Genomic DNA, 12,579 nt, shown 5'->3' with positions numbered 1-12,579 from the left:
AGTGTAAATGTGGTGCTTTTTTCTGAAGGCAGGAGCGACAAAGCACAAGCCGTTTACAACTGAATGCCTAGTTTCATCATCGAATATCATGAGAATCTGTGAATCCTAAAGCTGTATGCTTAGTGTTTTTATTATTATCTCTGATACAGAAATGAGGCCAGTGTTTCCCACACATTGCCTTTGTGTCACAGGCATGGTCACAGAGAAAGAGCAAAAACACATGACTTACACCATACCGACTTTCTCTTCATTAAAGCAACGGGGCTGTTTTTCAGCCGGCCTCCTTTTGGTAAAGTAATGCCTTGGCTCTGAACATGTGCCATTTGAAACTGGCATTTAGAGGAATTTTTAGCCTAGTAACACTGTTAATGAATCAGATGCATATGTATATCAAACAGTAGCGGTTACAGCGAAAGAGAAAACCTTATTTGTCCTTATTTGTGGTTATTTTTATATAAAATTAGCGCAGTCATTTAAAGTCAGAGAATTGTTTCTTGTTCAGGATGGAATGGAAGTTTAGGAACAATTTGACTCATGAAACTCAAATGTTCTTTACAGGAAGAGAACAGGAGAGAACAAGCGCTCAGGCAAATGTGTTTTTATATTTCAGCGATTCACTTTTTTGTATATGAAGTGCAAAAGAAAGGGCAAGAAAACTTAAATCAAATTACTGGCATTACTGCACTAATCTATGATGTCAGTTTAATGACATCTGAGCTGAACAGAATTGAAATCAACATGAACTAGAAATTATTCGTTAAGTCTGCATAGGAATAATTAGCACAAAGGGAAATATATGCCACAATGTCCATAGGTGTGAAGCAGGTTTGCCTTGCACCCTGTGTGCGTATAGTCCCCATGTCCTCTACGTACTTTGCGGATCCCTCCAGGTACACTGGTTTCCTTCCCAAGTCCAAATAAATTCGTCACAAGCTGACTGGAATCTATAAATTGTCTGTGTGTGTGTCTGCAAAATTGTGGTCTGTGATAGATTAGCACTCTGTCCAGGCTATACCCCTTCTTGTGTTGTGTTGGGTTGTGGAATCATGAATATTTTGTCTACAAACCATATTTGATTGGTTTCAGGTATCATTCATCTTTATTTTTACTTAACAGAGAAGTAACAGAGAAGATGATGGCTATCCAGAATGTTCCGTTAGGTCCGATGACGTTATGGAAGAAAGAGCTTCATCATGAAAATGATTCATAGCATTACATATAATTCAGGAATATTTTTACTTGTGTGTCATACCATTACACTAAGCATTATTGAGGTCATGAAATTTTCTTGTCTCTCCTTTCGTTTGCCCCCATCTCTCTTTCCATCCCCCACTCATTTTCCCCAGTGCAGCTTTGATCACAACAGCTGAATAGTTTTCAACTTGGCTCTCTTCCTCTGTGTGTGTGTGTGTGTGTGTGTGTGTGTGTGTGTGTGTGTGTGTGTGTGTGTGTGTGTGTGCACATTCCTCCTGTGAATGGTGAGTTTGTTAAGCCTGTAACACTAAAGTCGTTCTTTGTTTTTCTGCCGTGATGACGATATAATCCAGAGAGTCTCTGTTGTTGAAATAAATAACTTAACACACTTTTTAATCCTTTGCAACTTCACAAAATTCCCAAAGAATGAATTGATTATTTTTATACCGTATTTTTCAACATGTGGTATAGTCACTTGCTAAAAATAGAAGAAAAAGTAAGAATCCCTGGCTCTCTATAGGCTGGATACATGGAGTGGGTTGTGAGTATTGTCCAAAAGCACAGAGGGACTTTTGTTTGCTTCGTTCTTATACCAATCAGCAGAAAAGACCCACAATATACAAATTAGTTGATTTCTCCATGTTATAACATATATCAAAAGACACATTTTAATATTACATATAATGTATGTCTTCATTCTTCACATATCATTTTGTTCTTATTGTACTTATAAAATACTGAGTGGACTTTAATCAGCTTCTTGCTGTAATCAGATTATTTTTTCTTTTATCATACCACCCCAGTGTTTAGTGAAGCTTATTTCTTGTCTTCGCTACACAGGATTGCATGCAATAATGCCATAAAATGAAACGATTACAAAAAGTTACACAAGTTTAAATAAGTTTACATGCTGACAATTCCCGTAACTAGAAATCTTCGGAAGCCACATTTGATGTCTCTGTTTTCATCTGTAGCTTTAAAATAACCTTTTCTGCGTTCAGGGTGGTGAAATGGACCTGTTGTGAATGATGCTGAATTCCACTTACACTTTTAGCTCTAAATTTCGAACCTCAATCAAGGAAAAATCGACAGAAAGCTTTCCGTTCTGCTCAAAACCCAAAGTTTAGCAGGTGACAACAAATCAACATTGCTGCTCACATCAGAAGTGCTTCTTTACTTTCTACATCTATGTCTATAATGCTCTCTACACAGATAGCTGTGTTTCTGTGGAGGAAAATATATATCAGTCATCACAGTTAGCTGGCTAGCTTGTTGCTGACAAAAGACAAATATGGATACCTTGAAAATGATGTAATTCCAACTCACTTCCTGAGCTGAATGCAGCATAATACCCACGAGCAGGTCTTTTGTTTTTTGGTGTGTGAACTTCATCTTCTCAACATTAATCCATGCACAGGATCATTTATCACCCTAATGCTTGATCCTGTCAGGATCACGCCGGTCATTTTACTTATATTATGTTTTATTTTTTGCTTACGTTTCTTGTTCAAGTGTCTGTCCTGCCTCAGCACACTTGTCCCTCATGTGTCTAATTGTCTTCCCTATTTACGGAATCCTCATCTTTGTATTCTCTTGGTGTTCTCCGTCTTGGTTTTTGAGATTTGATTTCTTTTCTTTTTCCCAGTGTTTCACGGTTTTGTGATTTTGTGTTATGTTCTTTGTAATAAATCGTGTTTTTAGCTATCCTTGCATCTGGGTCTGAATTTATCCATAGAGACACCCCTGTTTTCTATTAAAATACTAATTTTCAAATTTCCAGAACTTTTACCCATTCCTTCTCCTCCATATTCTCTTGCATCCATCGCTCTCAAGTTCATTTCCATTGGATGACCCTAAGTCTCTGGGTAAACAGCACTTGGTATTTCAAAGCTTTTAGGTTTACACTTGAAGGTTTTTTTTTTTTTTAGGGTGAGTCACTTTTCCCCAGTAGATCCATCTGGGAACTTAATTTTAGACACAAAACTCTTTGCTCCCAAAAAGTCTGTTTAATTTACATACATATACTGTAACCAGGGCAAACTTCCTTACTGCACGTTGTTTATAATAATGATTTGGATCGCGACTGAAACATGTCTGATTTCAATTAGACCTTTAATGTGTGCATTTACCTACACATAAGCACATAAGTGGTAATTTTCAGGTAAATTATTATCTATTGTGTATACTAGTGTGTATTCTGTATGTGAAATATTGTATATTGAGTGAATTGGCTCCATCACCATAAAAAAAATCCTTGTAATTCACTTACTGATTAAAAAGACTTGGATTCTGGCTAATTTTTAATTAAGGAACTCAGACAGAAGGAGGAGGTTTTAGTGCAAGTTGACTTTGCTACTGTGTAAAATGTGTTGTCCAGGATGGGATGTTGTTTTTAGAAGCACTTGGTGGAGGAGAGAAATATTGTATGGAGCCCCCTCTGTGTAGTGTTATGTGCACTATGTCAGGAATGTGCTTGGGTGTGTATGAGTGGTTAAGAGTGTGTGTGTGTGTGAGAGTGTGTGTGTAACCTGCCAGCCATTAACACTTTATACACATACATTTCATCACATGCATATTCACTTTATAACTCTTATTTATTTGTTAGTTTTTTTTTATTCCTCATCTGTAATACGATAAAAAGTGTTGACATTGTGTGTCCTTTGTTATTAAGAAAACAACCCACACTGTCCTAGCTGCATGTATTTTATTTCTGTATACAGGCCGATGAGACACTTATTGTTTAGTGATGCATATCACTAAATGAAATGTTATTAAATTCGATTTCCAGCATTTAAAAGGTTTGTTTTCTCCCCTTCTAGAATCGCGGGGATATATGGATAATATGACACACTCTTCTGTGTCATCAGACGGAGACTTGTTTCACTCCGAAGTAACATCAAGACCTGCTCCGTGTCAGAGAGGGTTTGGTTCCATTTGCTCAGTGAGCACCTCAAGTCCACTTCCCAACATGGACAGGTAATCTAAAGTCTCTCAATCCTACCGATCTTACACTGGCCTTTTATCACTTTTTATTTATTGCAAATCCACAATGTGTTGGTGAAAAATGACCACAAAGTGAGAAATAAAGCCAGGGGTCTTCAGTCCTTAACACAAAGTGAGTGTGTTTAATCATGTCAGGGTTATACCGAATCTGCAGTGGATTCGATACCCTTCTGCCCCTGCATGTCACCTGACCCTGCATGCCACATACTTACTGAGCACTCATGCATGTTTTGCATTTCCACTTATCACCATGACCTATTTAAGTTCCAGTGTTTCAGTGTGTCTTTATCAAGCTTCTTGTGAAGTCACATTTTGTTGGTTACGTCGTCACCCATCGCCTCTTTCTTATTCTTTATGTATTATATCTTTTATATTATTCAATATATTTTCGCTACTTGGTTAGTGCTTCACTTTAAGTTTGTTTCATTTACACCTTGTAAATAAAAGTCTGCAAATAAAAGTATGTCATCGAATATGCCTCTTATTACGGCTGGTATGAAAGCCTACGGTCGTATCGTGCCTCATATATATCATGTACATATGACTGAAAGCTGTCAAAAATAACAATTTACAAATCTTTATAATACTTCCATTTTTATATAAAAAAATGTAATGATTAATTTACAAACCAAACACATCCATCCTAAAGATGAAGTATTATAATCATTCAGCATTCAGACGACACTGGTGATAATTATCAAATCTAATTGATCAGATCATTTTCTATAACAACAGGGCAGGGTTTATTACTTAGTTTGTTTTAATATGCATTGTGTTGTTTTCAGAAGTATGTTATTTATCCATTGTTCTGATATTCTTTAAACTCTTTTGCCAATACAGCACTGGTCCGACTCATTCATGGTTAGAGAGTGGTTCTAACACCCCTCTGAGTTACTATACACCCCAGCCTTCACCTCCACCATTGCTTTCCACACCTAATGCCCACAGCTCCCCTCATGCCCTGCCATCCAGTCTTGATGTAGGGAACTTGGAGCTTAGTCTACTGGAAGCGATGGAGGGTCTGGAGTCTCTGGGCCTGAATGGAACACAGCCACCGCTCTTACCTCAGAAGAGGAGAGGGATGGATAGAGCAGAGATCTCCCTGATCTCACCACTCCACCTAAGTGTCATGTCCAATAACAATGGGTCACCTACAGCATCTTCTCCCAGTCCAGGTAAAATATGTGAAACATTATGTAGCAGCTTGAAATCATTATTTATTATTAGAGTAGAACAGCAGTGTTGGTGTACCTGAGGCAGGCACAATGTCTTAATTGGATGGCACATTTACCTCACACCTCCAGGTTTGTGGATTCAATTAACACCTCTGATTCAATTACTGTGTGTATGGAGTATATCTTCTCCCTCTGCTTTGGGGGTTTTCTCCATTCTCTGGTTTCCTCAGTCCATAGATTTGGCATCTGTAAATTGTCTATAGTGTGCGAAAGAGCGTGTGTGATTGTCCACGGTATCCCTCTGTATATCAGTACAGATGATTGATGGCTGGCTGGACAAACATCTAAATACTTAGAACCATCCTTAAAAGTGAAGGCGAACAAAAATTAGACATAGCAGTTATAATGTTAAGTCGACATGAACAATAATATTGTTATAAAAAAATTAAAGTAAAATTTGTTGCCAGATTGTGTGTGTTTTTTTTGTGTGTGTTTATTCTCTAACTGTTTGGTCCATTTTCTGCACAAAGTCAATAAAGAGATTTCACCATGACAAGAGACAAATCCTGTTCAACAGAACGGAAAACTAAAAAATGCTGATCATGTTGTTTCCACATTGAACAGATTCCTTTTGCACTAAGGCTGACAACGTGAAATTTGTTCAAGACACATCAAAGTTCTGGTATAAGCCGGACATCTCGAGAGAGCAGGGTGAGCATCTATAAGGATTTCAGTAACATGTCAATGTTGCCCTTTTTAAATTGGACACTTCTGCTTACTGTTCTGAATCATCTCTATTGCAGCCATCGCACTGTTGAAAGACAAAGATCCCGGCGCCTTCATCGTCAGAGACAGTCACTCGTTCAGAGGAGCGTACGGACTTGCCATGAAGGTGGCCACACCCCCCCCTTCTGTCATACAGCAGAGCAAGAAAGGTGAGGAAGAGCATCTTATTCTAATGCTGACTCTCATACTGTATCGAGTTTTTTCTTTTCATTCTTTCCAAACATTTGATAAGTTTGATTTAAACTTGTTTTTTCTTTTCAATCTTTGCCACAAGTGTTGTGTTTATTGACACAAGGTGTTGTTCTCCTGTAATGTGCGTGTGGGCTTATATCAGAGCAACTTCAGAGTCATAATGTCGAAGAGAGAGGAGAGGAGAGGAGAGGAGAGGGGGAAGAGGTGAAGAGAGAGAGAGGAGAGGTGAAAAGGAAGAGGTGAGGAGAAGTGAAGAGTGAGAGGTGAAGAGGGAGAGGTCCAGTCCAGTCTTGATGTAGGGAACTTGGAGCAGCTAACCATATAGGGTAGAGGAGAGAGATAAGAGAGAGAAGATATAAGAGAGAGAAGAGAAAAGGTGAGGAGAGAGGAGATGTGAAGAGAGAGAAGAGGTGAGGAGAGGAGAGGAGAGGAGGGAGGAGATGTGAAGAGAGAGGAGAGGAGAGGAGAGAGGAGATGTGAAGAGAGAGGAGAGGAGAGGAGGGAGGAGATGTGAAGAGAGAGGAGAGGTGAGGAGAGGAGAGAGGAGAGGAGAGGAGGGATAGGAGAGGTGAGGCGAGAAAAGGAACTGAGAGAGGAGAGGTGAACTGAGAGAGGAGAGAGGAGAGGAGATGTGAAGACAGGAGAGGAAAGAGGAGAGAGAGTACAGGAGAGGTGGAGAAAGAGACAAGAGATGAAGATAAACAATAAGTAGAAGAGTTAGAAGTTAGAAGAAAAACAAGACAAATGTCATTTTCCACAAAGATTACATTTTTTTTTAAAAATAATGATTTTAGGAAGTCTGATAGAAGTCACAGTAAACAGAAAAAGGCGTGCACTAAAAGAGAAAAACTTACTTACTAAGTTACTAATGTACTAAACAGAAAAAGGCGTGCACTAATATTCACCTGTCACCAGGTCCATAGTTAACATACCGTATTTTCGTTTCCAATTTATCTCATAGCTAATTATCATTTAGTTTATTCTGAATAATAAATGGCTTAGAAAGCATTACATGCATTACATTACAGGATATGTAAATCATACAGACAAGTGGGTTGTAATACTACATACTTTATTCTTTGCCATATTTAGTAAACTCAGCAGTTTTACTTAACAGATTAAACTATAACAATTATGATCGAATGTTTGCTTGCTTTATGTGATCTAAGTAACCAGAGTACTGATTTTTCATTTTCTGTAGTTACAATGTCATCATGCCCATATTGCATATCGCACCATGATCATTTTCAAGATATTAACCCTATTTTGTGACTTCTTGTGCCATGATGCTTATACTTTTACTGGATGTGTTTTTTTAATTCAGAAGTTTGAACATGATCATTTCTATATTTTGTGCTGTGAAAAGAACTTTGGATGATGTATGTAATGAGAATTATCCTCCTTGTGGTTTTAGGTGTACTGTGTGTAACTAATGCCAACCTTTGTGTGTGTGCAGTTGGGGATCTGACCAGTGAGCTTGTGCGCCACTTCCTGATTGAGTGTACACAGAAAGGAGTGAGACTGAAGGGCTGCCCAAACGAACCCTACTTCGGTATATGTGTGTGTGTGTGTGTGTGTGTGTGTGTGTGTGTGTGTGTGTGTGTGTGTGTTGTCTATGGCAAGTCTTGCAGGTGCAAGAGATTTGTAGTTTTCACAAACTTTACACCATTACCTCCCTCTACTGGTCAATTTATGAACTTCAATATATACATCATCATCGTCATCATCATCATCATCATCCAATCAATTATCCAATCAATCAAATCAATCAATCAATCAATCAATCAATCATCATCATCATTATACCTTTTTGACTTCCAGCTAATTTGAATTTGTTCTTAAATTGTTTCTAGGAAGCTTGACAGCGCTTGTGTGCCAGCATTCCATCACACCACTGGCCTTGCCCTGCAAACTAATCATCCCAGACAGAGGTATCGTGTGTGTGTGTGTGTGTGTGTGTGTGTGTGTGTGTGTGTGTGTGTGTGTGTGTGTGTGTGTGTGTGTGTGTGTGCATGTGTGTGAGAGTGTTAATGCATGTCTCTAAGCATACATCAACCTGAATATTATCACCATGTCTTTGTCCCCACCAGACCCTTTGGAAGAGATGAACGAGTCTCAAGGACAAACTTCTACAAACTCAGCAACTGAGTTACTGAAACAAGGAGCAGGTTTGTAATCATTGAAAAATCATTGAAATTATATTTATTTATTATTCAAATCATTGAAATTATATTTATTAGCTTTATATTTTTTTATTACATTACATTAACAGAAAGGGACGTTAAATTTGACGCAATTTGTTTGAGATGGAAAACACCCAACCCATTTTCATAGCTGCTTGGCAAACATGCAGGATAATGATGTTAACCTACATCAAGCTTCAAGTAAAAACACTATAAAACTTAAAGATGGGATTCTTTAACACCTTCTCAGTCCAGTGATTATATCTCGCTCTGAAAACCTTATTGTGTCACAGTGTTCAAAAGGGTCAGAAGTCTGAAATCAGGTACAAAGAGGGTGTATACATTGAATGTGTGCAGGACCATATCCCAAAATTTTAAATTTAAAAGCTTATAGATGGAAAATATCTGCCAGAGTATCTGAGGTAGTCAAATGCTGTCCAAATGCTATGTGACTAAAGTGTTTTTTATCGATCAGCTATATCAGTAATTGTGTGTGTGTGTATGTGTGTGTATGTGTGTGTGTGTGTGTGTGTGTGTGTGTGTGTGTGTGTGTGTGTGTGTGTGTGTGTGTGTGTGTGTGTGTGTGTTTCAGCATGTAATGTGTGGTTCCTGGGCAGTGTGGAGCTGGAGTCTCTGACAGGTGTACAAGCAGTACAAAAGGCCACCACAGTGAGTCTCAGTCAGGATCCTCCAGCAACCTCCACTATCGTCCACTTCAAAGTGTCTACACAAGGCATCACACTTACAGATAACCAGAGGAAGTAAGTCGTTCTATCAAACACACACACACGCACACGTGCACACACACACACATATACACACACATACACATGCACACACACATGTGCACATACACATACACGTGCGCGCACACACACACACACACACACACACACACACACACACACACACACACACACACACACACACACGCACACGCACACGTGCACACACATACACGTGCACACACGCACACACACATACACGTGCACACTCCCACATGTGCACATAGACATACACGTGTGCGCACACACACACACACACACACACACACACACACACACACACACACACACACACACACACACACACACACACACACACACACACACACACACTGGGAAAAAACCTACAATTCAATCCTGTATTATAACAAATACAACAGTATTGTACAACATTTACAATAGACATTCACTGTATAGTTAAACAAAACACAGGAACACAAGTCAACTATGGCAAAATTATGCTAATTTCTGCATATTAAAGGTAACACACTCATTGTTTAAGACAAAACCTTAGTAAAGAAAAGAAAATGGACTAAACAGAAAATAACAATGTCAATTTTCATGAATGACATGTTCAGAAATTCTCTGCAGCTGCAATCCGTCGCTAGAGCAGAACATTCACCTTATTGACTCATACAGTAGAGAGCGCTAACAGTACAGTATCTTAAAAATGTGCTAGCCAGCCCGTGTGTGTGTGTGTGTGTGTGTGTACTTTTTTTAATCATAACAAAAAACAAAAACACACACATGCACACACTTGTGCCAGTCATATACACACAGTTTTTCTAAGTAATTATAAGTAATTCCGTTCAATATTTTGTCTTTCCAGATTGTTCTTTAGGAGACATTATCCTGTCAACACAGTCATATTCTGTGCCCTGGACCCTCAGGACAGAAAGTAATGATCAAACACTACATTTACAGCAATGTGTAATGATGTATTCCAGCAAGGCTCACTTTTATATTTTATTCGCAGATGGACCAGAGACGGCTGTTTAAATGCAAAGTAAGTCTTTCTCCTCTCCATATCGCCATATAACTAATGTTAAGTTGAACAAATATTTATCTTTGCTGTGTGTGTGTGTTTGTGTACACACAGGATCTTTGGCTTTGTAGCTAGGAAGAGTGGGAGCAACACGGGGAACGTGTGTCACCTTTTTGCCGAGCATGACCCCGAGCAGCCGGCCAGTGCTATTGTCAACTTCGTCTCCAAGGTGATGATTGGCTCCCAGAAGGCCAAATAAAGTCAAATGTGCCATATTCTCCTCTGAATAGAGAGGCACATGACAACTGTTACCTTCAAACGCATGGACATGCAGACTGGCATCTCAGACAAAAATCGACATTTGATGACATCAAAACTACTGCGACATATAGACTACACTGAGGACAAGAGAATGCTCAGTGTAACACATTCTTTAAATGAACAAAGGTCCTCACCACAGGCTTTTGTGTGTCTTTTGCACACATCATCCTATAGAGGAAGTCCCATCATCTCATCTTAAAATAACTTTAAATTACCAGCTGTGTTGGTTGCAAGAAAAAGCAGCATGTGATCTGCATACCAGAGTCACAGTCTGTACTGTGCAAAGTCTGCAAGTCGTGTGAGAATGCTTTCCCAAGTCCGTTTCCAGTAAGCCTCGATTTGAAAGCTTTATAAATCCCTTAAAACGTTTCTCAGCACTGTTTTATTTTCCCAGTGACATGCATCAGTGACAACTTCAGTAAACTGCGCTGAACTTCTTGAATCGAACAGACGTCCAATAACTGTTATTATTTTTGCTTTGCCAAAGATAATTCACTCTGTAAAATCTGTCTAAAAGATAGTGTTTTTATTTCGGTTTTGGTTCGGTTATCAGTGTTCAGATACAGAATCCGGGCTGCTAAATAAGTCAAAGAGTTTAATAACATCGTTACTTATGGCAGCTTTACCAAATTCTTCCTGAAATTGGAATGTGTCTCTGTTACTGCTATAAATTAAAAAAAAATTCTACCTTACCAATTTAAATTCTGATTTTAATTATCAGTGACATTTGGCATATTCTATTGGAAATATATGTATCCTGTATGCACATTGCTCATATTTTGTCTATACTTCTTGTCTAGGTGTCATCAGTCATATACTTTAATCATTTGACCCTAAGAGCACTTTAGTAATGGAAGGAATTTGATCGTTACACCGAATGATTTATAAGCTGTCCAGCTTTTTTTATTGCCTGTTAACTATTTTTTTATAACCGATTAATCAACCCTAGTAAGTCTCACGATGAATCATATTTAATGGAAGTGCACATATATTTTTTTATTTTATCTGTTTAGAAATGTGTGTATTCATCTCATGCTTGTCAGCAACATGGAAGCTGCTTAGATAAGCAGCTAAACAGTAAATTCAGGGTAAATACGAGCTGAAAGTGCTGCTTTTATACAGTATATAATTCAAGTAATTGTTCAACTCTATCCTTTCATTTTCTTTCTGTCACCATTGACATAGTTTTTCTTCCTAATGCAGCAACCTAATTAGTGAAGGAAAATTGTCACTTTTATTTTAGCACCGTTGTTCACCATTGGTGCCTGCACACTAGTTCATTTCCCACCACTGAATAACACACTGATGATGGGAATAATAGTTCATTCTAGTTGCTGCTTAATTGTAATACAAGCCTAAGTAAATTGTTTCATCTAAACTGCGAGTGTATTACATTTAAACAGCACCTAATAACATAAACAGTATATTTATTCTGTAAATAAAAATTGCAAGATGTACACTATATCCAGAACTTAAACCCCAAGTTTTTACAAGTACACATTCTCTCTCTCTCTCTCTCTCTCTCTCTCTCTCTCTCTCTCTCTCTCTCTCTCTCTCTCTCTCTCTCTCTCTCTCTCTCTCTCTCTCTCCCCCCTCTCCCTCTCATAATCTCCATCTTCATTCAAGTGTATTTGTTGTAAATGATGTATAGATATGTCTACATCGTATATTCTTATATAATAAAAGCAATTGGACAATCTAGTGTCACTTGGCAACATGAAAACTGACATGATTTAGCCAAACCAGCAGGGGGCAATAGTTAACACATACGTAATTAGCAGCATTAATTCTTGTTTAATTCTTGCAACACCTTAAAAAGTGAAATAGTAATGGGATTTAAAACATACCTAATTCTAAACAAATGCAATCTTTTAAATAGAGATAATCACTCATGCTTAATTGTACCTGGATGTTTGCAAGAAAAGGCAAATATCTATATTGGAACCACAAAAGAT

At 38.2% G+C, this 12,579-nt stretch overlaps 1 protein-coding gene across 3 annotated transcripts in view; it reads left to right on the top strand.

The window, feature by feature from the left end:
• Positions 1–12,321, top strand: part of si:ch211-191a24.3 (tensin-3) — a 37,799-nt gene extending 25,478 nt beyond the window's left edge. For all 3 annotated transcript variants that reach the window (XM_047801818.1, XM_047801819.1, XM_027179575.2), the window contains 11 exons: positions 4,014–4,170; positions 5,038–5,372; positions 5,997–6,083; positions 6,176–6,307; positions 7,807–7,902; positions 8,204–8,281; positions 8,441–8,518; positions 9,126–9,294; positions 10,148–10,216; positions 10,295–10,324; positions 10,418–12,321. In XM_047801818.1, the coding sequence (XP_047657774.1) occupies positions 4,014–4,170; positions 5,038–5,372; positions 5,997–6,083; positions 6,176–6,307; positions 7,807–7,902; positions 8,204–8,281; positions 8,441–8,518; positions 9,126–9,294; positions 10,148–10,216; positions 10,295–10,324; positions 10,418–10,562 (1,376 nt within the window). In that variant the 3' untranslated portion in view covers positions 10,563–12,321. The remainder of the gene's footprint in view (positions 1–4,013; positions 4,171–5,037; positions 5,373–5,996; positions 6,084–6,175; positions 6,308–7,806; positions 7,903–8,203; positions 8,282–8,440; positions 8,519–9,125; positions 9,295–10,147; positions 10,217–10,294; positions 10,325–10,417) is intronic.
• The last annotated feature ends 258 nt before the right edge of the window (positions 12,322–12,579 follow it).

Source organism: Tachysurus fulvidraco, chromosome 16, assembly GCF_022655615.1.
Source record: "Tachysurus fulvidraco isolate hzauxx_2018 chromosome 16, HZAU_PFXX_2.0, whole genome shotgun sequence".
Classification (NCBI taxonomy): domain Eukaryota; kingdom Metazoa; phylum Chordata; class Actinopteri; order Siluriformes; family Bagridae; genus Tachysurus; species Tachysurus fulvidraco.
The sequence above is the reverse complement of the archived record's forward strand: the minus strand, read 5'-3'. Positions and strand labels throughout refer to the sequence as shown.